This window comes from Platalea leucorodia (assembly GCF_965183815.1).
Source record: "Platalea leucorodia genome assembly, chromosome: 19".
Classification (NCBI taxonomy): Eukaryota; Metazoa; Chordata; class Aves; order Pelecaniformes; family Threskiornithidae; genus Platalea; species Platalea leucorodia.
The window spans coordinates 6,359,994-6,385,320 of record NC_138841.1 but is presented as its reverse complement, the minus strand read 5'-3'; the positions used below and the strand labels follow the sequence as shown (position 1 = coordinate 6,385,320).

Sequence of the window (25,327 nt, the reverse complement as noted above, 5' to 3'; positions counted from 1 at the left end):
CTCCGGCCGCCCCCCAGCATGCCCCCCGCCTTACCCTGCGGGTGAAGAACTCTTGCTGGTTTGGGGTGAGGGCACCCCAAAAGAAGCCCTCGGCTTGCAGGACAAGGTGAGGTGGGTCGGGGACCGGCGGCTGCCGCCGGGGCGCGGTGCGAGGCCGGCGGGAAGAAGCGGCTGCGGGGCGGGGTGGGGGAGCGGCGGCCCCGCTCCGGTTGCGGCGGCCCCGCTCCGGTTGCGGCGGCCCCGAGGGGCTCTGGCGGGCGGCCCCGGGGCGGCCCCGAGGGGCGGGGGGCTCCGCCGCTCTCCCCGGGGCCGGCCGGCGGCTCCCGCTCCTCCCGCAGCTGCGGGATGGAGGTGGGTGCCGGATGAGCCCCCGGGGGGGCCGGCGCCCCAGGGGCCGGCACAGACAGGAGAGGGTTTGGTTTTTTTCCCCACCCCCGGCACAGGCTCCATCCCGGCGCAGTTACCGATGCCAGCTGCTGACCCGGTGCCTTTGCAGGTGACCGAGGGACCCCAGCGTGAGCGGGGAGGGGACCGGGGCATCATGGCACACCCCGTCTCAGCCTTCCAGGCTGCCTACATCTCCATCGAAGTTCTCATCGCTTTGGTGTCCGTGCCGGGGAATATCCTGGTCATCTGGGCTGTGAAGATGAACCAGGCGCTGCGGGATGCCACTTTCTGCTTCATCGTCTCGCTGGCGGTGGCCGATGTGGCCGTGGGGGCCCTGGTCATACCCCTGGCCATCATCATCAACATTGGACCACAGACAGAGTTTTACAGCTGCCTCATGGTGGCCTGTCCCGTCCTCATCCTCACCGAGAGCTCCATCCTGGCGCTCCTGGCCATCGCCGTGGACCGATACCTGCGGGTCAAGATCCCCGTCAGGTAGGAAAACACATTGGGACGGGCTCTGCGGTGGCTGCTGAGGGGGTTAAAAGGGAGCGAGGATGCCCCAAACTCTTGGAGAAGCACTGGGAGAGAGGTCTCCCTCCACGCTGCCAGGCTGGCACATCTGGCTGCGGCAGGAATGGGGGCAGGCTGTGCTGGGGGGGTCCCGGAGCCTCGGGCAGCTTGGCTTGGGGGTGCAGGGGGTGCTGGGTGTGCAGGCAGAGGTTGCATTGCGGCAGCTGGCAGGCAGGGCAGGGCAGCCCCTCTCCGAGTCCCGGTGGCCGGGACAAAGTGTGTCCCAGCACACATGGGACAGCACCGGAGAGGTGCTTCGGGGAGTGGGAAGGGGACGATAGATTTATCTTCAGCCCAGGTTTTCCCTTGCCATGGGGAGCCCAGGAGCCCGGGGGTGATAACCTGCCTGCTCATGGAGACATGGGACACAGCTTTGGGGTTCTGAGGGACCAGAGGTGACAGCCCAGCATGTCTCATGGGGCAGGCTCAACCAGGAGAGACCCCTGGCTATGGGGCTGCCCCACAAATGACTCGTTCCCCTATTTTTCCCTTTCTCCTCATCTGTATCTGTTGTCAAAGCCAAGCCCATAGCAAATACCGTGGGGCATAAATGAGAGGGATGCACTGTATTTGAACTCTGCTGCTCCAGGAGGAGATTAACTGCTTCACGGCCGGCTCCCTCCCCGCCCGCGCGGAGCTGCAGCCCCTGGGGCTGGGGGGAGGCAGCCGTGGGGCTGGGGGCCTCAGTGGGACTGGGGGGCGTCAGCGGGGCTGGAAGGGGATGCGACACCCGGCGTCGGTGCCGCCCGAGTGCAGCCCGTGCGTCCCGGCTCGGCCCCTCGCTGTGCAGTCGCTATTGCTGTTCCCGTTGCTCTGTCCGAGGACGCGTCCAGGCTGCAGGGACACCTTTGCCCGGCTCCTCGGCTCCCACTGCCAAGAGCATTGCTGGAAGCCTCAGCCCAGCCAGGACGGCTGAGCACACACCCCGCTCCAACAACCCAGTGACAACCCCACTGACTCTTTTGCAGTTCAAACACGGGCTCCAGCCCATTTGCTGGAGGGATCCATGACCCTTCATCAGCACAAAGACCCCCCACAAAAGGACCAAACCCCTTCTGTTAGATGCTGCCCAGACCCCAACGGGTGTAGGACCCTTCCTGGGGCAGGAATTGCCTTCCCATACAGGGAGACAGGGACAGGAGGCAACCTGCATCGGGATCAGCTGATGGCTCCGGAGTGCTCAGTGTCCCCAGATCCACTGGATCAGGCCAGAGATCGGTTGCTTTGGGGATTTTCCCCCAGCCGTGGCCGGCACAGGCTGCTTGGCGAAGGAGCGTAAGGCAGAGGGGGGGGCCACAGGATCAAACCGCAGTCCCTGCCCACCCCCTCCCCGCTGCACACGATTTCGCAGGCTGTTCCCAACTTCTTCCCTAAGTGTGATTTTTCCCAGCCTGAAAAATCCTCATCTCCCAGCCCGTCGGTGTAACCGTAGCGATTCTCACCCTGTCATTGCTCTCGGTGCTTTTTTGGTCCTCCTGCATCCCCTGCGCGGTGGGGATGGGTTCAGGTGTGGGAGTACTGCGGCTTTATACATAGCAACACTGCCTAGCTCTCGTCAGTCATTTTTCTAACAAACCCAGTCTTTTTTCTTCCCTTGCTGCCTCTGAGCATCAAACGGGCCTTTTTGGGGAGATTTCTGCCCTGTGCCCCGTAGCTTTGCTGGGAGCAACATTAAGTTAGAGCCCACTGTGCTCTGTACAGTTTGGGTGGGTTTTTCTCATGCAATATAGACCCTGAATTTTATCCTCCTGTTATGTGCCTGAGCACTCAGCATCGTGAGATTTTCCTCTGACTTTTTGTAGCCTACTTTAATATTGAAAGGCTTCATAGCCTCAACAAGAAGGGTTCAGCTTCGCCAGCTCTCCTGTTCACTTATCTCTGGATGTTTCCTTCGTTCCCTGGTGTGCATTCCCGGCAGTTGGCAAACGCGGTGATTTTTGTGCCCTAGACACAGCAGCAGCGAAACAACATTGTAGATCGCAAATAGGACAGAAAACTCCACTAAAGAATATTCCCTGAATCTGAAATGCCTCAAGTTTCTCCCAACCTGTTGCTAGATGCTAAAAGATGATACCAAAAACATTTTTACAGCGCTGACAGCTCGAATCACGGCTTCGTGGTGTCGTTCCTCACTGTGGCGCTGAACCCACCGGTGTGCAAATTGGTGCTGGGTGCTGAGGGCCTGCGGCACCTCGGCAGAACTTGGGTCCCCGGCGAGACGCGTGTGGCCACTTGTGCCTGGGAGAGCTCAGGGAGAGCTGCTAACGTCCCCGGAGGTCCGCAGGCAGCAATGGCATCCAGTCCTGGGCAGTGGAGGCATCCCACAGAGATTTGCAGGCAGGTGGGGGGCGATGTGGGGGGATCTCTGCCTCAGCCACATCCCTAGGGCAGCCAGGACACGGAGCAGGGACATCCCCTCCGGCACGTGGCTGGCCAGCATTGAGCATGGAGGGGACAGGGTCAGCAGACAACGTGCACGCCACAGCCCGCTCCTGTGCCAACGAAAGTCCCCAGATAAGCCTGGCACGGGGAGGAGGCTCGCCAGCGTGACCCACACGTGGCCCGACATGGCCAAGGGGGTATCGTGGGCTGTCGTGCACGGGGATCCCCCACATCCCTGGCCCTGCTATCCGCTCGCAGGCAGCCCTGGCTCTGCCAAGGTTCGGGTAGAGGGGACAGCGGGGAAGGGAAATGCATCTCATAGAGGCAGCCGACAGGGACTGGGAGCAGCAAGGAGAGAGGCTCTGTGCATCCCTGCTCCATCCTCATGCCGAGCACCCCGCAAATGCTCTCTCCACTCCGGCGGTCCCCAGCGAGCCACCACTTGCATTGCCGGTTCCGTGAAAGGGTGTGCGAGGGTTTCCACGTCCCTGTCACGTGCTGGCCAATTGGGCAGAGAAGGCAACGGGACTGTTGGCTCGGAAGAGTTGTCTGAAGGAGAAGCAAAGTCACCGCTGGACTTTCCAGGCTTTCTATTTAATTAGGCGGAGCTGGGACTGGAAGCGCAGCTTGGCAGGGAAGGGGGGAACATGGTGCATCGCAGCCCGGCTTCAGCTCCTGGCTGCCCACACACGCCCTGGCCCTGGTGGCTGCGAGCCTGGGGGAACAACCTACAGGTTTGCTCCTTCTTCCAGCAGACACATGGACCCGTCCGCTGCCCGTGCTCCCAGCCGGGGAGCAAGCCCTGGGGGGAGATCGGGAGCCTTGCAGCCCTGGGGGTGGGTGTTTGCTGGCAGCGTGTCTTGAGCAAATGGTGCCCTAAGACATTCATGATGTGTCTCAGGATGGCAGCGGGAGATGCCCAAGCGTCATCCAATGCTCCGTCTTGGGCATACTCCTCACTTCCATGGCCGTGTTTCCCATGGACACAGAAACACAGAGGAACGTGGGCCACTTGTGCAAGGTGGAGGCAGATTTTGCGGGTCTTGCAGGGCTCTGAGCTGGCACCTCCTTCCTCCTGCTCTTGGAGGTAAACCCAGTGCATACCCAGCATGGTCAGGGGACTGGGGTATCCCACCGAAGCCTCTCCCTCTGCCCAAACCCCCGGGTAGCATCCCTCCAGGCTGCTGGGGACTGAAGGATGCTGCCTCCCCCCAAGGGGCCTTTTCTTGACTATGGAGGGATGCAAGAGCATCGCTGGGGTTGAGCAGGCTGGAGCCCTGCACCCCAGCCTCCACAGGAACTGCTCTAAACAGCTGGAAACCCCATAAAATAGGTTTGCTGCCTTCACGCTGGTGGAAAAGCTCACATCTCCCCTCTCGCATCCTTCCTTCCCACCCAGCGGCAAGGCAGGACCCCCATCCTGTCATCCCCCCCCAGCCAGGCACAGCGGGGTCCCCCAGCCCAGCCCAAACTTCCCTCTCGCAGCCGCGCTCGGGGAAGATGAAACGAGTTCAAAGGGATGGGAAGCAGCCGGCCGGGGGCGTCCGGCAGGAACCGGCCCCTCGGCATCCCCGCCGCGGCGGTTGGCGGCAGGATGCTGGAGGGGACGGTGCCGGAGGGATGTTTGTGGGGGGATGTAGCTCCTTTGGCGCAAGCCTCCGCTGCCTCAGGGGCCCTCATCTCTGCTCTGAGGTGCTGCGTTGGGCTTTTTGGAGAGGGCCATGGCAGAAGGAGCTAGTGTCCTCGGGACACGCTGAACCACAGCCCATTCGCCAGGGATGCAGGATGCACGGATGCAGCCTGGTCCTGTCTTGGCGTGTCCTTGGGGGTCCTCACCTTGTCCACTTTTCTTGGACCACCAGCTTTTTCCTGAAACACTTGGAAACATGTGCCAGGAAGACAAAAACTGGAGAAATCTGCTGGTAGCAAGAGCCCTTGTACGTGGGGTCTCTCACTCCACAGCAGGGACCTCCACCCCCTGTGCCTGGGCCCCAACATCGGGGTGCCCCCGTGGCCCTGCCCTTCCACCCTGTGGCATCCCGAGGAGCATACCGCCAGGGCGAGCTGCATTTTGCGTTACTGAAGGTTTTTGAATGCACACATGAGGCTGCAGAGCCATGGAAATTAGACCAAACCGGGCTGGAACTTGCTAGGAAATGGGGGGGCAGGAGGCTGGGGCACAGCTGGGGGAGAGCCCAGGGTAAAGCAGGGTCTGTGGGTGGCTCTGCGGGCAGCGCTGGTGTTCTCTGATGGTTAAGTGCCTTGTCCCAAGCCTGATGAGATAAAATAGCTCAGGCATGGCAGGAGCATCCCTCGGCCCTGGACTGCAGCACCTGCAAGCCAGGAGGTGAGGAGGACTTGCAGGTAGCCTGTGAGCTCTTGGATGGACCCGGCGGTGGAAAGGGGAAGCTTTCCCCAGCCCGAACCTGCTGTGTTTTAGGCTCTTGCCTGAGCTCTGTCTCTTGCCGGGATTGCAGCGCTCTTTCCCCTTCTCTCCAGGCCTGCCAAGGGCCGCAGGCGTGGGGCCAGCTGGGGCTGGGTCACAGGGAAGCCTCGGGAATCTCATCGCCTTCAGCCAGCTGGGTCGTGGAGCAGGGCACGCGTCCGAGACGGTTTTCCCCCCTTTTCTCCACCAAGAGTTTACAGGGGGTCTTGGCAGGAGAGCGATGGGCATCCACTGCTGTGGGATGGGGGATGAGGAGGACGTCGGGATGAGACCCTGCTTTGGCCCAAATTCCCAGGCACCAAAGCACCTAATGGCCCATGGGAAATCTTTCCAGCACTCCCAACACTAAGTGCCAGGAAACCTCCCAGGACACTCAAGCTCTGAGACCCAGCAGATGTGTCCAGGATGGAGATGGGGAGGTTTTGGATCAGGCAGGGATGCGCGGTGGCCCCAGTGCCAGTGGGAGCTGGTCCCCTGGGGATGGTACCCACTGAACGGGGGAGGTATCAAATCGCAGAAACAATTTTTCAGGCTGGCACTAGGGTTTCAACCCAGAGCAATGGGATGAAATTAAGAAAAGAAAATGTATGCTCCATCTGAGGGCAATTTGCTGGCCAGGTGATGTGTTCCATGTGTCCTCAGGGAGGCAAGGGTGACTGGAGATGTCTCTAGCCAGCCTGGCCAAAACAGCAGATGATAAGCGAGGGCAATGGCGAGCGATCCTGTCCAGCCAGGCAAGTGAATAAACCAAACCGTGGCTCTTCCGAGGTTTATTTTTAAATTCGGAGGAAACATTTCAGAAGCGTCCAGGTGACTCAGAGCCAGGAGCGTGAGCTCGGAGAGCTGCAGGGGGGTCTCGCGCCCAGGAGCTCATCTAGGTTTCTTCCAGCCTCCATTAGTCAATTAAAAGACGCCATCCATCCTTACGGGCGCTGCCCCTGCGAAAGCAGAGTGAATTTGCAAGGAAAATGCTCCTATTTTTCCTAAACCAGAGAAATTTTTGGGACTGGCAGGTCTTTGCAGCCGCCTCTCTTGTTTCTTCCCTTGCTGCCCTCCGCCAGGTATATTTTTAGCAAATGAAGGTGATCTATGGAGACCTTCATTCCCAAGGAAAAGACAGATCTGAGCTAAGGATGGAGAATAAAAGGCAGAAACCACCGCCCAGAGAGGTTTGCTGGAGACGTCGGGCTGTTTCCAAGCTGCAGCTTCCAGCACCTGCACCAGCTCAGCGTGTGGGTGCTAAATCAGAGCAAGCATTTCACACCGAGCTCTGCTCGAACCAGATCCGGGGTGCACGGACGAGCTGTGCCGGTCCAGGACCAGGAGCTCAATTCTGGTGTCACCAAAATACTCAGAGCCTTGAAAATGGGAAGGGATTTACCAGCAGGTCATATGGGTCTTCAGATCCTGGTAAATAGCCAGGTGAGCCGGTTTTCAGCATGACTCTGTGATCTGCAGAGCGATTTTCAGCCAAGAGCATGCTAAGTCAGAGATCAAAGCCGCGAGGGGACGTCTGGCTTCGGCTCGGCGGGAGCGTGCACAGCTGCTGCAGCGGCGCCACGAGACGTTTGCCGACAGACGCAAAATCAGGTCACTCGAAAAAGCTACAGACGCTGCCACGCCGGCCAGAGGGAAGCGACTCGGGCTGTAAGCGGTGTCCCCAGCTCCTGGGCTCGTAGGGAAAATGCTGGGGTTTGCGGTTGTCCCCCTCCTTGGGATGCAGCGAGGGTCTGACCGTGGGATGCTCTGTTCTCGGTAGCACGGAGGGAAGGGGAAGAGTAGCAAATCCTGTGCAGGGATGCTCCGGACTTGCTGATATTTGGGGTTATTCCCAAATTTTCTGGATTAAAAGGGCAAGGGGGGAACATGGCCTCCAGAGACCCTGGATGGGCTTACTGGGCAGCGGCTCCCTGTCTCATCCCAGCCCTTCTGTACCTCTGAGCAGGGCGAGACGTGGGCCCCATGCTGGGTAATCTGCCCAGGGTATCATTTCGCCCTGACCCCGTTAGCTGTGAGTTGACATCTGTCCCCTCAGCAGAGCTTACGTCTGCCTGCATTGCGCTGCAGGGCGATGAATGAAAACCAGCTCCTTCTTGCCGGTGTTTGCCTGCTGCACCCCAAAATCATGCTCTGGGAATATTTTCATTGTCTTTTTTTTTTTCCCATTTCTACTGATTTTCAGGTGAAAGCATTGACCCTTGACAATGCATCACCAGTACATTTGAAGGCATGTTCCCAGCAAGGGCAACAGCACATTTGCGGACAGGGAAACTGAGGCACAGAGCAGCACCGTGGCTCGCTCAGGGTGACCCCACCAGGCAGGGGTGGAGGCTGGGGCACAGCAGGTACGGAAGCTGAGCTATGCTGGGACAAGCTGGCCTTTCTGTTCATGCCCTGTGCAGCGATCAGCTGGTCTCATGTCACGACTGTGCCCAGGGCACCCGGCAGCCAGGCTCCTCCATGATCCCAGCCCATGGCATGGTGATCCGTGCAGGAGTAACTCGATGAAACAGGGTTATCCAGGAGGCCAAATGGTCCTCCTGGGCTGCAGGTCCCTGAGCCGCAGAGCCTGGAGTCAAGAATGCCAAAAGTCACTCTTGTCAGCAATCGGTCCTAATTAAAAGTGACAGCGTCTCCATCCACTGAGAGAGTCAAAAGGGGCTGAGACACATCTGTAGGGACGATGCCCCCAGCGAGCGAGCTCCTGCCCATGAATTCATCCTGCAGGGAACACAGACATCAAGACAGGTGGAGATGGGTGGATGGAGCTCAGCAATGCTCTGCCACCTCCATAGCGGTGATTCAGGTATGTTGGGCACCATCAGCCCAAGAGGACGTACGCTACAAAGTGGGCAGATGGAACACTAGCCAGGTTGCATTTCTTCATCCCGTGGTGATATAGACTGACCATGAGGTCCCCATTGAGCAAAAGGTGAGGAGCACCAACAGCCGGGGCCACCCAGCCATGGTGGGATGGACAGCGAGGTGTCTGCAGTGAGTAAGGTGAGGTCCCTCACTGCAGGGGAGCGGTGGTCCTGTGTCCACAGTACAAAAGTCCACCAGACCCGTGGTTGAGCAGCAGAGCCCCAAAAACACCTGGGAACACCCAGACAGACTGTCACATTTGCAACAGCACCACTGAGCACTTCAGAGATGGTTTTCCCTTTTCTGGAGTGACTGGGGTGTTTCCAAGGGTGCTGGGTTGGTGGAGGGGATGGTGATGCACATTGGGACTTGGTGTCCAGTGCTCTCCAAGGACCCTGTGCAGCTGCTGGCAGTAAGTGAAGCACCCTGCAGAAGGAGGCTCTGCCAAAGCACAAGCTGCTGATTCAGCCTGCCCGGTCCCCACCAGCCCAGCCTGGCCCTGCAGGCAGCATGTCAGGAGTGAGTCAGGAGCAGCTCACCATGGTGTGTGCCGTCACCGCAGCCATCCGGTGCTGGAGCTGGCTCAGGGCATGCAGAAGCCCTTTGATGGGGGGTCCTGGGTCTTCCCCCACCCCGAGATGGAAGAATATGGCTCCATCAATGGGAGGCGTTGTCATCACCTGGTCTTTACAGAGACGGTCCCACCTCTGCTCCACACCAGTCAGAGCAGGCGGTAGAGCAGAAATGAATGACTCACGGGGTCAGGGCTGGGTGTGCAGGCAGGCTCAGGCACTCCTCTGCCACGGAGCCAGCACCATCCTCCTCCCCAGTGACTGGCTCTGGAGCCTCAGGCTGGTCTCCGTGTCATTGCCCAGCCCTTGGCACGTGCACGTGGCATCTGTCTTGCTCTGGGCGGACATGCGCCATGTGGCCACCAACAGCCAAGCCACCCTCAGCTTCTTTTACACCCCAGGGTGCATCACAGCATGGTTTTTCTAGCCCATTCGCAGTGTTAGAATAAGCTTAACTGTGTCTTAAAAGTGCTAGGGTGACTCTGCTGACCAGAGAGGGGATTTTGGCCATGAGGTTGGATGGGAGACAGCTGGGACAAAGCCCACCAGACTCCATTTTCAAAGTCTGATCTGGAGGGACCTCCAGACCCACAGCTGCAATTTGCAGTCAGTGAGACCAGACCCAACAAGATCTCCTGTCTAGGACACCTCAAAGCAGCTTGTACCCAAACACAAGGGACTATTGGACATGGGGACGTGCTCTGAGGGGACATGGCAGCCACCCAGCTGGGTGGCCTGGGACCTGCAAGTCCCTGGGCCTCCAAGGCAGAGCAGGCAGGGCTGGGGATGGGGGCCCTGGAGCCACTGCATCCAAATGGCCATGCTCAAAATCAGCCTGACAGTGAGGAGGAATGACCTGACAGCGGGGAGGAAGGGGTCACAACGCGAGCCTCGGCATGGAGAGGGCGTTTGGTGGCACCAGTTGGAGCAGACACGAAAGAGTCAAGAGGGGTCTGAAATTCAGAAAGTCGGCATATTGGTGGGTTTGTATTCTATTGTAGAGCCAGGGGCGGTAGAAAGGTCACTGCAACACAAAGAAGGATGGAAAAAAGGAGGAAAATGTGGAGGAGGCACCGTGGTGAAATGACCTGGGAGATGGGTTTCTTCGTGACGCACATGGGAGTCATTTCAGAGTGGAAAGAAACTGATGGGCTGGAATAAAACCTCTGGCTGGAGGAAGGACAGGGAAAAACCCTGCAGGGTGCTGCCCACAGGGGTGTGAGGGAAGCCCAGACGCAGCTCATGGCGGGTTGTGGTCCCTGTGGACAGCGGGACATGGAGCATGGAGGAGACCACGCAGGCAAGAGACTCTGGGGAGGGACAGGGACATCCTGAGAGGCTCATCCTCCTGGGGACAACAGCACCAACTCAGAGCCTGGGGAAATGACAGCCAGAAGAGCTGAGTTAACATGAACAGCGTTGGTTGATCCTGGAGATGAATTAATGATTTTTCAAAGTGATCCTGCCAGACGCAGCAGGGATGGTCGCAGGAGCTGAGAGCCAGGGAGAACCCAGCGTGCGGGCTGCCGATGGGCTGGGAGAGCACTCCCAGAGAGCCGGTCCTTTTGGGACACATCTCATGCAAGGTCACCTGAATTTTCAAGCCCATGAAACGGGAAACCAGCCGTCCCAGAGGCTGTCCAGGCTCCTGGCAGGGAAATGCCTTCTCTGGCAGCACGGCTGCCCAGCTGCAGGGGCAGGCGTGCAGCTCTTGCGCGGGATGTCTACTTGCAAGAAAGAGCAATTGATGCTCTCCAAGGTGGCCACAAAAAAGCCCCACAGCCAGTGGGGTGTCCTGCAGAATAGCAATGAGCTGAGCACCCCCTGCTCCGCCAGCACCCAGCCTCACCGCAGCCTGCTGCTGGGCACGTAGCCGCCTTTCCAGCCGGAGGGGCTGGGGATTAAGGAAACATCACTGGTGATGCCATCAGCAAGAGAGTATAAAATAACCAAAAGGGCTTGAGATCCTCCTTCCTATAGGGCACAGGCAGCAATCGCCTATGGGCTAAGGGCCAGATGGGCGATGGGGGCTAGATAGGGGAGGAAGGACCATGTTTGGTGATGTAGGGCAGTGCAGAGCAGGATAAGCCACCCCCTTCTGCCCTTGTCCCATCTCTCGCTGCCTTTTCCATCCTTCCCCCCATCCCTTCCTTGCCTGGGCTTTGCCTCCTGGCACTGAGCAGGGGACCACTTTCAGCAGCTACCAGAGTTTTGGGTGGTTTGGTTGGATTTTTGCTAAGAACAAAAGCCTCTGTTCACAAAAAGGAGCTGGAGGAGGAAGGGGGATTTGTTCCCCAGCCCCGTTCCCTCATTTTCCTCGCCAGCCTCCATCTACGCTGTCCCTGAGACCGGCTGTGGTGCTCTTGCGCGCAGACCCCTGGGTACCAGCGATGCCTGAGCAGGACCGCAGGGACACGGAGGCAGGGAGGTGACATCCCCCAGTCCCAGACCATGCCTGGGGTGACAATAAAACCTTTCCACCACTCCTTAAAGGAGGGCCAGAGCATGGAAAGCTGGGACATCGCTGGCATGGCTGTCTATCCACCTTCTCCAGGCCATTTCTCTCCCTGCTTCCAGAGACCGGGATGATTTTTCTTGGCCTTCTTCAAATAAGGGAAGTGCCAGCTCCTGGCACCAGGGGTGCTTTCTCATTCAACTCAGTTCATCTTGCTTCACTGGGAATGTCATAACCCCCCTCTGCGACTCAGTTTCCCCATCTGTTCACGGCAGGAATGATGCTACAAACTCTCTGAAAGCACCAAGAGGCCGATGCTGAGAAATGCTGTCTCGGACATAGCCATAATTAGCACAGTCTTACAGACTAAATTATTTCTCTTTCTTTTCTGTGCTGGTAACAACACTCAGTGAGTTAAACCTTGTAACACGCAAAAATGAAACACTCATTTTCCTCAGTGCGAATGGCTCTGTTCGCCTGCGGCACTGAGCGGTCGAGACTGGGAGAGAGCTCAGAGCACAGCCTGCGTCCAGATGGACGTGGCAAAGCCCGCGCGGAGCCAGGCGGACGCCCGCGTGGGCGCAGGCGAGAGGTGTTTATTTTAAGGGCGATCATTCTCCACATTCAGCGCTGCTGGGACACAGGTGCTTTATGGGCTCAGAGAGGTCTGTCTGCTCAAAGGGAGCTCAAGGTGCTCTGATACCAGCAGCCATCCCCGTCTTGCTTTTACACCCACGAGGCTCACAGCGTCAGCGATGCAGATGACCACCCTCCGCAGGGCCATCTCCTGCCCTAAGTGCCCCAGGTCCAGCCACTGCAAAGCACCTCCATCTCCAGCAGCCTGGGGACCTTCTTGCAGCACCGCATGTCCCTCGGGCACCAGGGAAGGGGGATGCCGGGTCCCTCGCAGGCTTCACAGGGACCGGCACGGTCCTCGTCCCCGGGGAGGACACGATCCTGCCTGGCCTTTCATCTCCATGCCCTGCGCCAGCCAGGCTGCCTGGGCAGGCTCGGGCTGTGTCTGCCCATTGCTCCTTGCCTCCATTTAACTGCCAGAGTAATTAGAAAGATGCACAGGGTGTAATTTATGCCCAGCTGATGCATTTCGCTGCAATTCCTGGTCTTGGGTCTCAGCTCTTTTTCTCCACCATCCTGATGGAAATACTGAGTGGCTTCCTTCCAGGCAACAAGGTCAATCAGTTTTCCTCTGAGGGAATAAATAATCTTTTAAATCTGAAAGAGGAAACAGAGTTTAAATAATAAACTTCAGGTTTGCTTTGCGTTTGCACTTTTTATTTGTTTTCCTGGTGAAAGATCGATTCTCTGAGGTGAGGGAACATTTGATTGCGGTGTTAACTGGAGCCTTCACTTTCAATTTGGCATTTCATTTGGCTGATCAAGATATATAGATCTGCACTGGACGGATTCATCCCAACATAAATAACTTAATGGCTTGACACATATGTGCTCTGATCCTCACTTCCCCCGACTTATGGTGTTGTGGAGGGGTGAATAACACAGGTTTTATTCAAGCTTTGTGGCAAGTTGTGTTTGGACAGAAGTTGGAAGTCAGTGCACGAAATGGCATCTCCAAAATGATTTTCACTGATTGAAAGTACATATAGCCAGCTCATTAGCAAAAAAAAAAATTAAATTAATCCAACTGCTTTTTGCATTTGAAATTGATCTTTTAATCAGGGGAAATATGCATCGGGCAGAAGACGTTGAACTGGTTGTTTTGGGTTACCATGTCCTCTGAGGTCTAGAAACAGTAGATCTCGTCGGCACTCCTAATTCTCATTTAGACATTGGGTGGAGAAAACAACCTCCCTCATTTTGTGAGCTTCCAGCCAATTTTTCAGTCTTGAATGTGCTAATCTTTGAACGGGGCTAAGTGCATAGAAGGGAAATGTTCCCTTTGCAGTGACAAATTGTGCTGTGAGGATTCTGGACACCAATAACAAGTTGTAGCCTAAGAAACCGAGAAGTTCAGTTGTTGACTGCAAAATCAGGAGTTGGGCTAGCAAGCAGAAGGGTAAAAACCAAGAAATTAAAAAGCAGCCGATACTAATCTCTTATTCCAGCTGTAATTTAGGATATGTCTTTTTCTGAAGAGTCCTTCTGCATTGAAGAGATAAAGACCCACCTCAGCCCTGCTTCGTGGCTGGGTTAATGCCTCTTCATGGGAGATGCTATCTCCAGTTTCCTGCCTCCCATTTATCCAGGGAGCAGAGCTTGATGTCCCATCAAATGCAGAAGAAATGCCACCGGCAGATCTCAACACCCCTCTTATTTCCCTCCCAGTGATCTGCTGCTGCCTTTTAATGGCTCTTGGTGCTTTTCAGACTCACCTGGTTGGAGGTCTCCTCTGGCTACCAACTTGTCCTTTGATTTAGCAGCATTTGCAGAGCACGGTGGTGACATGCAGGGAAGGACAGTGGCACTGGGCGACCTGCCCTGATGCTGTACAGATGGCACCAGGCGCTTCCTTAGCTGGCGTCCTCCTCCTAGCGCGGCCGGCTTTCTGCGAGCCACAGCATTTTGCTGGATGGAGTGTGAGCCATAAAGGCTCTCGGAGCCCAATCACCAGGCGTTTTATATCTGCCGTCTCATTTCAATTTCTCATAGAGCCCACATTTGACAGATTTGGCATTTTAAGTGGTTTTTAGAGCTGCCTTCTTTCTTCGTCCTCCCCTCTTCCCCCTCCCTTCTCCATTTTGGGGGCTGACTTTCAGAGTCCCCATTTCAAAGAAGTTCTTTTGCATAAAGAACAAAAATATGCAATGCATAGGAAAATTCAAGTAGAAGACAAATAGTAATTGAAAAGACACTGCTTTTATCCAGCAAAGCTCCGGATTTACACTGAAGATGGCCAAAGCTGCCTTTTTATCTCTTCTCCTTTGTAGTACACGAGTACGTTGCCCTGACTCCTCTAATCACACAGTGACACACAGAGACACGCAGGATCAGCTGCTGAGGCAGGCCTGGGCGATCAGCTCCCGGCTAACTGCCGCGGCAGGGGCAGGGCTGATGTCTGAGAGCCTTTGAGGTAGCCAAATCCACAGGGTGATGGTCCGGCACGGTGAGGGCAGATGACCTGAGCACATTGATCTCCCCACCACGATGCTGGGTGAGAAACACCTCCAGCACGCTGTCCAGAGAGGCACGCACGTGAGTTTTGAGCATCTCCTCCTGAAACCTTCTTGCCCTGCAGAAATTGTCTTCTGCAGGAGGTGGCGTTGCTCCCAGCACAGCAGGGGCTCAGTGTGATGGGGTTGGGGGACCCACCCTCAGACTCAGACCTCTCCAAGGAGATGTTCCCATACCAAATTTCTATTTTTGACAACAAAACTGTTTAGACACTAAAAATGTCCAGTAAATGTATTGCACAGGGGTAACACTGAAAACAAGTCCATCGTGCCCATCACGCTGTCCATCAGTGACGTAGCCAGCTCTCATAATTTCACCCCCATCTCTTATGGACTGGGCTGTTCCTCTCTATGTGTCCTAATTCCCAAAGTCCTGGTGCTATAGAAGAATCTCAACTTCTGTTTCTTTTCTCTTTTAAAGCAGCACTTCTCAGGCTTTGCATTGCAGAGAAATGCTCAAAAATGCTGCTGCCTGAAAGCAGGAGCCAAAAGACAAGAACATCACATTTTTTTTTTCCCCAAGTTCTGAGATTCTGCAGCTTGTTTCATGATTTTGGAGCCGTTGCCAATAGTGTTAAATCATTTCCCTCCCACCTACCTCGGGGTCCTGGAGGGAGAAGCCAGCGATCCAGGAAAATCCTGGAGGGCTGTGACCACACATGGTGGAGCTGGGAGGGAGCCCTGGAGCTGCCTGGGTGCAAATCTATGGCTCAGCGAGACTTGTACCCCATTGACCAGGGACACTGGGTGCACCCTCAGGACCGTCACACGGCAGCAGGAGGGTGACACATCCAGAGCATGGCCACCCCGGTGCAGGCACTCAGCACCCTTGGATGCACTCGGTGCTGCCCATAGCATCAGGCGGTCGCACAGCTCCCTTTGGGGCATGAAGGGTCTGCCTGGGGTTAGAGGGCAGCACTCTCCCTTAGGCACAAATTAAATTATCTTTTCCATGAGGCATCAGATGCTCTGGGCATCCCCCTGCCTAACCCCCACCCACCCACATTTGGGATGAGGGGGCTGAGCACCGGGCGAGTGGTCCTTGCCGAGAATTGCTGTTTACGCAGTGACAGAGCACTTGAACGTGTCAGGATCCAGCCACAGGCTGTAAGCCAAGCCCAGTTTGAAAACAAGATGATTAACTTTATGTGCACAAAGGATTTATATTTGCTGCTGGGGTGAAGGATGCTGCCTGAAGGATGTGAGAAAAATTGCCTTTCTCATTGAGCGGTGGCAGGCGACACGCGCTCCTTTGCCTTCTTTGGACAACAGCAGTGTCTCCTCCACACCCAGGGCAGAGCCTGAAGGGGAAGGACGAGTGTGAGGTCCCCGTGCTTTCCATCCTCCCTCCTTGCCATCTCCAGCCCTCCCGCGCTCCCTCTTCCCCTTGCAGCATCCTGTTGCACTGGGAGCCGCTGGGATGCCCAAGGGGAAGCCGTCGGCTCTGGTCCACGGTGGAGCCGCCATGGAGGTTACTCACATCCCACCTCTGAGATGAGGACAACTGGGCAAGTGATCTGAAAGAAGCTCTGCAGTTACTGGAAGCCTGTGGTTTGTTCCCAAAGATGGGTTGTGATTCATCACCAGAGCCTGGGGAGTCCAGCATCGCAGACATCCCGAACGAAGCAGGCTGCAGAGATCCAGCCAGATCGAAGCAGCTACTTCTGCATCGAGGCCAGGAGCAGCCCCAGAAGGGGTGTGCAACTGCTTGGCAATGAACTCATCCAGGCTGGTGTGATGTTGTGGCTGCTCCTCACATCCCGGGGACCAGAGGTGTGATAAGACAAGTCTTTTTGGCTCAGCAGGCAAAGATTTAACTCGATCCTCTAGCTGGAATCCGAAATATGGCAAGTTTAGACTCAGAAAACAGGTGGCCCGTGTGGGCATGTGTATGGGTATTGGGGAGCAGCAAAACAAGCCCTTAAGCAGCCTCATGAGGCTGTGGGTGATGCTGCCCCATGGGAGATGCCAAGCTCAAGGTGGGCTGAGCTGTGATGTGTGCTTTGAGGCTTGTTCCCACCGGGGCTGATGGCATCAAGAGAGCAGCAGAGGCCATCTCCAGCTTCCCCCACCGATAAATGAAGCACTCATCAAAGCCCTGGGGACGCCGTGCCTCAGTGTGTGGGGATCAGTCAATTTTGGCAGGATGGATTTCTTCTCATAAGCCTCATAATCACCCTCGCCTTTATCCATTAGAGAATTACTGACTATTAAAAGCGGTTAGAAACATTCAGTGGACTTGCCAGCTGCTTTGCCCAGCCGTAGCTGCTTGCGCTTCGCAGTCACTTGTTGCAGAATAATTCCTACAGAGAGAGCTACCATTTTAGGATGGTAAAACCAAACCCTGGACGCAGACTGGACCAGGAGGAACTTCAGTGGGATGCACACAACCCATTGCATTTATGGATCTATACACCCCTATGTGCGTGCTTTTGGCCTCTCTCATGGGGGCTTTGGGTGAGGTTTGCATTAAGCAGCCTCGTAGTGTGGTGCCATCTCTTCTTGCTGCAGTGGAGGAGACCCAATGTTTTGGGAGCAGAGGTCCTCAAAGAGGGTTGGTCATGCCCAGCTCCTCTCTCTGCTGAGCCTGGGGTGCCGAGCTGCTGTAACTCCAGGTCACCACATGTGAGCTGAGCTAAAGGGCTTAGAAAGGTGCCAGCTGCTCATAGAGCTGATATCAAAGCAGAAAGGACACCATATGGTGAGAAAATCCTCCTCTGACTCTTGGTGGGGTGGTCCCAGCCCTGCTCTGCCCCTCTGCAGGGTGCTGCTCCAGCTGCGGTGGCAGCCATGGCCTCCGAAATCATGGCTCATTGCACACAGGGGGACTCGCAGCAGCCTGGCAGGGAGGACCTGGCACCCATCGGGGACATCCATCCCTGCAGCCCCTCACAGGCTTCCAGCTTTGGACCTCCTGCCCCCACCTCTTCTTGCAGCACACAGCTCAAGGAGTACCAAGCACCTTTCTCCCACAGTCCCCTGGGGTGTCCCCGTGCGTGCTCCAGACTGGGGAAGCTGGTGATGATGGAAGCAGGACAACCCTGACCCAGGTTCTGTCTCGATGGGTGTCAGAGAGGTTCTAGGTGGAGATTTGGGATGCAGCCCCATCCGCATGGGTGTCTGTTCCCCTCGGTGCCTCTCCTGCCATGGGAACGCGCTGCAGCCCCACCGAAAGCGTGACCTGTAGAAAACCCAAGGTTGTCCTCACCCGACTGTCCCCTCCAGCTGAGCTCTCGCTCACCCTGAGCAGACAGACATGGATACGGTGCCAGGCGGGGATTTTCCTCCTCAGCTCCTTTTAAATCAGTGCCTCAAGGTCACGCGAGGAGTCTGAGGCCAGGACGGTGGAAAGCGCCTTGCCGCAGCCACCTGGCCTGTCCTCTCCCACCATGTCCCCCTGTCCCCTCTTGTCCCCGAGGCCTGCTGGCACTTCTCAGGTTTCTCCCACAGCTCAGATTTCTTGCAGACCAACCAACCAGAGGTGCTGGGAGGGGACAGTGCACAGGGCACCTTGGGTCCTCCCCAGCCCTTTGGAGCACTAGGGAGTGTCTCTGTGATAGGACATCGGTGTCAGGCTGGAAATACTGTAGTGATGGAGGCTGCTGGGCTATTTTGGTGCAGGAAATGGGCTCCATCACCAACCAACACCAATGTTCTTGCTGCAGAAGGGTGCACTCTTCTGGCTCACCTGAAAGACTCTCCATGGATTTTGGACCAGTTTTTTATGTCTTTATTTGCCAGCTGGCATCTGACAGGCAACAAGCCTGGGATTCTGGGATCAGGACAATCCCCCGTGCAACACAGAGGAGATGCTGATAGGGCCAGTCTCCTCCGTTCTGAGCATCTGTAGGAACAGGCTGTCATGGAGAGCTCCATCCAGCTGCCAGCTTTGGCTGATGTTGGTTGTCATCTGTCCCTCCCAAGGCCACCGCTCACGTGGTGATGCACCCACCAGCAGTCACAAACCCACATTTCTTCCAAGGTTGGACCACCAGAAGTGATGTGACCGTGAGAGCAACGTGCTGAAACGGTGTCAGCACCCCTTTGCCCAGGAGACGTTTTCTCACATCGCCGCCATGGTTGTGTCGTTGCCACCCGTCACCCCCATCCTGGCTGTGAGAGTTGCCAGGATGACGCAGGAGGGTGTGAAATGCCTTCGTGGTGGGAGCCATCCGACAGCTCAAGCCGTGTTTGCAGACAACGTGGGCCCATCGCTAGCGTTGGCTTGCTGCAGTTGTTGGATGAATGCTGTCGGGAGCGTGAAGGGCTGAGCTGGTGTTTGACCTCAAAGAGCTGCAAAGCTCCCAACTGGCACATAGGAGGGATGTGAACAAATAGGAGATGCACTCAAATGATGCAAAGGGGACATTGGTGCTAAGAGACATTTATACCAATGCTAACAGACCTTTTCAGACATTTTAATACACCTTCAAATCCTTGATAACCTTCAAGATTTTGAATTTAGGGTTTGTACCTGAATGAAGCCCAAAAGAGATCTGAAGGGAAGGAGGAATAGCCAAAGCAAGAGATTGAAGAAGGAATAAACTTTTCACATCCAGGGTTAGAGGTGACAAAGGAGCCATGATCAGGGTTCCTCTGTCACGCAGCGTCCCTTCTGCCGCACTTCCCACCTTGTGCGGGTGCCCAGGGACCTCCTCATCCCAGCTCTGAGCTGCGGCTGAAATTGCCCCTCGCAGAACCTGGATGCCACTTTGCGTTTCTTGGCTTTGCATTTCTGGGCAGCTTTGAACACCAACATCTGAGTTTTCCCACCCAGTGGCCCCTCCAGGACACTGAAAGATCTGAAGCAAAGATACAGCCAGGAAAAAGGAGCAGAAACCAAAATCCCCTGAGATCAAAGCACTTTTGTCTAGAGATTTTTCAATTAGACCAGGACATGCTCTGGCTGCTTTTCTTTGCTGCGTTCATAATGCAGATGAGCTTCATGTCAGCTTGGCCTCCTTTCCTCCTACCATGTTGGCTCCAGCTTCATTTCATTAGCGATGGCCTGCCTTCATTAGTGAATTAATTCCCTAGGAACTGCACTGCAATAAGCCCTACCAGAGCAAGGACCAGCGAAGCCACATCTTGGGGCTGGCTGGACAACCGCAAGTATTTTCTGGACAAAAAGGATTTTCACAGAAATACTAAAAAAACCCCAAATTTTATTCAAACCAGACCGGGAATCTTTGAAGCTTTTTCAACCAATACAAGAGGAGATGTTTTATGAGTGTTAGATTTGGATTGACCTGTGGGTTGGAGATCTAGGAAACGAGCCCTCATCTCTCTCTTGGGGGACGGACCCTGAGACAAAAGTCAAATCAATAGAAATGCAATGAATATACAGCTCTCCATTTGTTTTCAGATGTGTCCTGATATGTTAGATGGCCATGGGAGCTTTGCCCACCCAGTGCCAGACACCTAAAGAACAGGTCCTGGGCTGAGCTGGGCTTCCTTGGCTGCAGTGGAGAGGGATGCAGAGGTCTGGCCACACCAAGATGTGGCAGAAGAAGTTGAATCTAGCCTGGAAATCAGGAGCGAAGGGAAAGGAGGGCGGGTAGCATCCTCAGGGTGAGGGCCCGGGGAGCATTTCATGATCTCCTGGAGAAAAGGAGCCGCAGCGTCTCCCCCAGTGATTCCATCCTCGGCCCAAGAAACTTTGACTGCAACATCTCCGGGAGCATCCCACCACGAGGCAGCATCTCTCCCTGGAGGACCCTGCTCCATGTCTCCCCGTTAGCTCTGTGCAGCCCTTAGGGACCATTTGTCTGCCTCCGCCTCCAACCATCGCTTCTTGCACTTCCTCTGGGGATGCAAACAGCACTCTATCAATAACTGATATTTTGCCTCTTTGCGTTATTTTCCAAACCCTCAAAGACATTTTTGTTCCACATCAAACCAAAGCTCCTGCCCATCCCATTTCACCGGGACATCAGTGAGGCTGGATGGTTGCTGTGCTCCCTCCAGGCTCCTTTCTCCTGGCCTTTTCAGGGCATCCAGGAGGACTTGGGGCAATGCCCATCTCTTTGGGGAAGTGAGGGTGCAAAAACCACCAGAGAGGGAGGACAGGAGGAAAATCTAGCAATTATGGTCAGGCTCAAAACCCCACAGACAAAGGAAACACACCCAAATTGTATGATGATGGTGGTGACTATTATCATGGATGGTTTAGTCGCAGCTGTTAATAAAAATAATAGTAGTAATAAAATTGCAACGATGCTAGCAATTGTTCCAATGCTGATGATAATAATAAGATTATTTATTAATTGTGAGCCATTATCAGCATTTTCTAGTACTTCTGCCTCCCAGACCCATCCCAAACTCCAGCTCTATCAAATTAATGCAAAATGAGGTAAATGAGAAAGGCTTTTTCTTTATGGCATAACCAAGGAAGAAACATGGGAACAGCAAAGTCTATCCCTGACCCCTCTGCTAATTGCCCCCCACCAAATGCCCTGTGCCATGGGCTTGAGCATTAGGTAGGATCTTACATTTTCCTTTTTTAAGTAGGGTTTGTAGCCTTCAGAGCAGCTGAGCCCCCTGAGAGCTGCATGGTCTGGCCCTGTGGGGTGGATGGAGAAGGAACTCAGGCATTTTATGGCTTTTGCCATCCTCCGTGTAGGGCTGACGGGGGACAGCGGGAACCCGTGAGCCCCCGGGGAGCACGTTTCCCTGCAGGGTGCTGAGCTGCCTCTGCCCTTGCCTTGTTGCTTGAAGGAGCAAAAGGAACAAAAGCCCCAGCTCCAAACGTTGCTGTTTTCTATGGATTTTTCAGGTTCAGCCATGGTTCCTGTGACCGTGATACACACGTGCAGGGAGATGCATGGACAGGCTTTGCTCTCAGCTGCCGGCTGCTTCTGCAGTGCCACGATTAAACCTCACGGTGTGAAGAGAAGCAAGGAGCAGGGAGAGCCAGGTCCTGATGCTCGAACTGCTGTGTGTGTCAGGCCAGGCATGTGCAGCGAGGTGGCGGAGATGGATGTGTGGCAAGGAGGAGGGAGGTAGACCATGGCAGAGAGGTGGATGTGCGGCAAGGAGGAGGGATGGATGCGCAGCGAGGTGGGGGCATCCATGTGAGGCAAAGAGGGATGGATGTGCAGTGAAGAGGAGAGATGGATGTGCAGTGAGGAGGGATGGATGTGCATTAGCAAAGGATGGATGTGTATCGAGAAGGGATGGATGTGCAGCGAGGAGGGATGGATGTGCATTAGCAAAGGATGGATGTGTATCGAGAAGGGATGGATGTGCAGCGAGGAGGGATGGATGTGCAGCGAGGAGGGATGGATGTGCAGCAGGGAGTGACGTGCACTGAAGTGGGGAGGTGGACGAGCAGCTGGCAGCGTGTGGGGCGGTTGCTCTGCTCTGTGTGTGTTATACACTCTGGACCATGAGAGCTTGTGTGCATCCAGGGACCTGAGGTCTGCACGACCTCCACAGCTGTCCTGATAGCCATCTGCAACAACACGCAATGTTCTGGAGCTGCAGGGGGCCGGGACCATCCAGGCTGGGCCCCCTGCAGCCGTTCCCCATCCCCTCTACTTTGGCTGCAAGAGTGAACGCTGCGTCCTCTGATCTGACCCTGCTTCATGACTAACAACGGGGTCTCAGTGCTCTCTCTGTCCCGTGTGCTCCCCCAACCCAGGCATGAGGGCAGGGGGGAGAAGGGGTGGGTGCTCTGGGAGTAGCTCCATGCCTGGGTGCTGGCTGCAAGCCCTGGGAGGGTGTTTGGGGACCACGGTGCTGCTCAGCAGCCTTGTCTCTCCGGCGATGGCTGTCGCACAGCTCTGCAGGGCAGGGAGCACCTGGGATGGCAGCGCGTTCAGCAAAATCAGTAGAAGACCCTAGAAAGCCCCGGGGAGCTGGGACACAGCTTGCAGGGACTGCAGAGGGAAGGAGCGAGGGCTGGGGGGTTGGTGCTGTTATTTCTAGTGTCGCCCCGCCGAGCTGCTCGAGCCTAGGGAAGTGGGAGCGGGGTGTCACAGCTGGAAGGGCACATCAGCTCTCCCCAAGGACCTGTTATCGGTGACGTGGGGTGCACGGGCCAGCACACAGCCCCACGGGAGCCTCTGGTATCTCTCTGCCACCCGCCTCTCCCATGGGCCCCCCCCACCTTTCCCTTCGCTTGGCCCACAGCACTGGTGCTCTCCCACCACCCCTCGCCCTCCCCGTGCCCCAGCTCTCCCTGCCCCGTGCCTTTCTCAGGGTCTCCTGCCCTCTCTCCTGCCCACAAGGAATAAATCACCATCCAGCTCCAGCCTCGGCTCTCAGAGGAAACAGCAGCCCACGTTGCCACCTCCTTCCCACGGGATCTGGCTGCCTCCAGGATGCTGGGAATCTTTTCCCAGACCAGAGGAGGGTTCATTCGAGAAAGCTGTAGGTGACCGGTGGCTCTGGACCCTCTGGACTCCTGGGGACCGATGTCCACCCTCCACCCTGTGCCCCTCCATGCTCCCACCCTGACATCTTGCCCATGAGATGGGTCTTGAGAAGGGACCTTCAAGGGGGAGGGAGAGTGGGTTTGGGTCCTTGGCTGTATTAAAAAGCCCTGAAATGCTCCATTTTTCCACCCAGGTAAAGGGTGTAGATATGCAGCAGGGAGCTCTCAGGATCAGGATGGAGATCCAGGTTTGCCAGCCACCTCCACATGGTCCCCATGGCTGGGTTAACACCGGCATCACTGGAAAACCAAGCAAACAGTCAGAAAAACGTTCTTGGTTCAGTCCCCTCCGGTGGAAAGCAATAACACTTGGGCTGAGAATCTGCTCAGCCTCCAAGGAGAAGCTTTTCTTTGAGGGCCAGGGGGAAAAATCAATGTAGCAGGCTCCACTTCCCGCTTGGAGAGTTCTGGAGAGACGAGCCCAGCCCCTGCATGCTCCCTGGTGGCATCAGGGAGGGAGCAGAGCCCAGCCGGAGCACAGCTCTCCTCCTCCTCCATCCCTTGGCACCGGCCCATTAGGAAAGAGGGTTTTGTCGATCGGCCCAGCACATTAGGAAATGAAACAGGCTGTGCCCAGAAGCTTCCCCAGGGGTCCATTAGCACCAGCAGATCCTTCCTCCAGCCCGGCAGGTCCCAGAGGATGCTTCTGCTGGCGATTTCCTCTCCCGGCGCAGGGGGAATTGTCTGGGACAGGGTGCTGGCAGGGCTGGTGCACGGGGGGAGGAAAGGGTGACCTGCTGCTCTGGGTGTAGGGTGCTCAGGGTTGAACATGCAGGCACGCTCCAGATCGCTAATGGATTTCCTGGCTTGGCATCAACCCCCAGAGCTCCAGGATCAAGTCTGAGGTCTCTGCCCATCCCTGGGGCCAGGGGTGGTGGTCAAGACAGGGTGAGGTTCCCCAGGGCACATGCAGAGAAACCAGTCCATTAACAATTCTACCAGGACAAACTGTTACCAAGGAAGGGAATGAGGAGCATCATGTCATCTCAGCATGGGCACTGCCACGTGGAGCAGTCTTAGTCCCCAGGCAGAGCATCCCGCTTGTGTTTAATTCTTTCCTGTGGTTGTTGTCTCTTCCACAGGTATAAGAGCGTGGTGACACCCCGGCGGGCAGCGGTGGCCATTGCTTGCTGTTGGATCGTCTCCTTTCTGGTGGGACTCACTCCTATGTTTGGCTGGAACAACCTGAACAAGATGCGGAGGACTCAGGAGCTGAACGCCAGCCACACCGAGTTTGTCATCAAGTGCCAGTTTGAGACGGTCATCAGCATGGAGTACATGGTGTACTTCAACTTCTTCGTCTGGGTCCTGCCTCCCCTGTTGCTGATGCTGCTCATCTACCTGGAAGTCTTCAACCTTATCCGCAAGCAACTCAACAAGAAGGTCTCCTCCAGCTCCAACGACCCCCAGAAGTATTATGGGAAGGAGCTGAAGATCGCCAAGTCGTTAGCACTGGTTCTCTTCCTCTTCGCGCTCAGCTGGCTCCCTCTGCACGTCCTCAACTGCATCACCTTGTTCTGCCCATCCTGCGAGACACCGCACATCCTCACCTACATCGCCATCTTCCTCACCCACGGCAACTCGGCCATGAACCCCATCGTCTACGCCTTCAGGATCAAGAAGTTCCGGACAGCTTTCCTGCAGATCTGGAACCAGTACTTCTGCTGCAAAACCAACAAAAACACCAGCACCACCACGGCTGAGCCGGGCAACTAGGAGCTGGGAGAGAGCAGAGAGGGGTCCTCTGTGCCCAGCCCGATCCCCATCTGGCCGCTGTTCCTGCTGCCGGGGAAGGGCTGGTGAGGACCCGGGAGGGCTGGATTCACCAGCACTGTGCAATCTGAACAGCCGTGTCCCCCAGCTGCCCCGGGGGTTATTTATTCACAAGCATTGTACTGTTTTGATATTGTAGCCTGCACTGTTCCTTTCCTTTTTTGTTTTTTTTCTGTTTGTTTTTGGTTTTGTTTTTTTTAAAGGTTGCCAAGTATTTAAGGAGAAATTGTACAGACAAAGGCGCAGTTTATCTTCATGCAAATAAAGTAAAATTATAAAAACCACCCA

At 55.8% G+C, this 25,327-nt stretch overlaps 1 protein-coding gene across 1 annotated transcript; it reads left to right on the top strand.

Annotated features, from left to right (window-relative positions):
- ADORA1 (adenosine A1 receptor) lies at positions 1 to 25,272 on the top strand. The gene is made up of 3 exons (XM_082330116.1): positions 1 to 106; positions 497 to 882; positions 24,349 to 25,272. Exons 2-3 carry the CDS (start codon positions 542 to 544, stop codon positions 24,980 to 24,982), a joined length of 975 nt encoding a protein of 324 aa, XP_082186242.1. The 5' UTR covers positions 1 to 106; positions 497 to 541; the 3' UTR covers positions 24,983 to 25,272.
- Positions 25,273 to 25,327: the final 55 nt, after the last annotated feature.

Coding starts and splice junctions, on each gene's coding strand:
- ADORA1 (XM_082330116.1), top strand. CDS start 542: ATGGCACACCCCGTCTCAGCCTTCCAGGCTGCCTACATCTCCATCGAA. Junction 883..24,348: donor CGGGTCAAGATCCCCGTCAG/GTAGGAAAACAC, acceptor TCTCTTCCACAG/GTATAAGAGCGTGGTGACAC.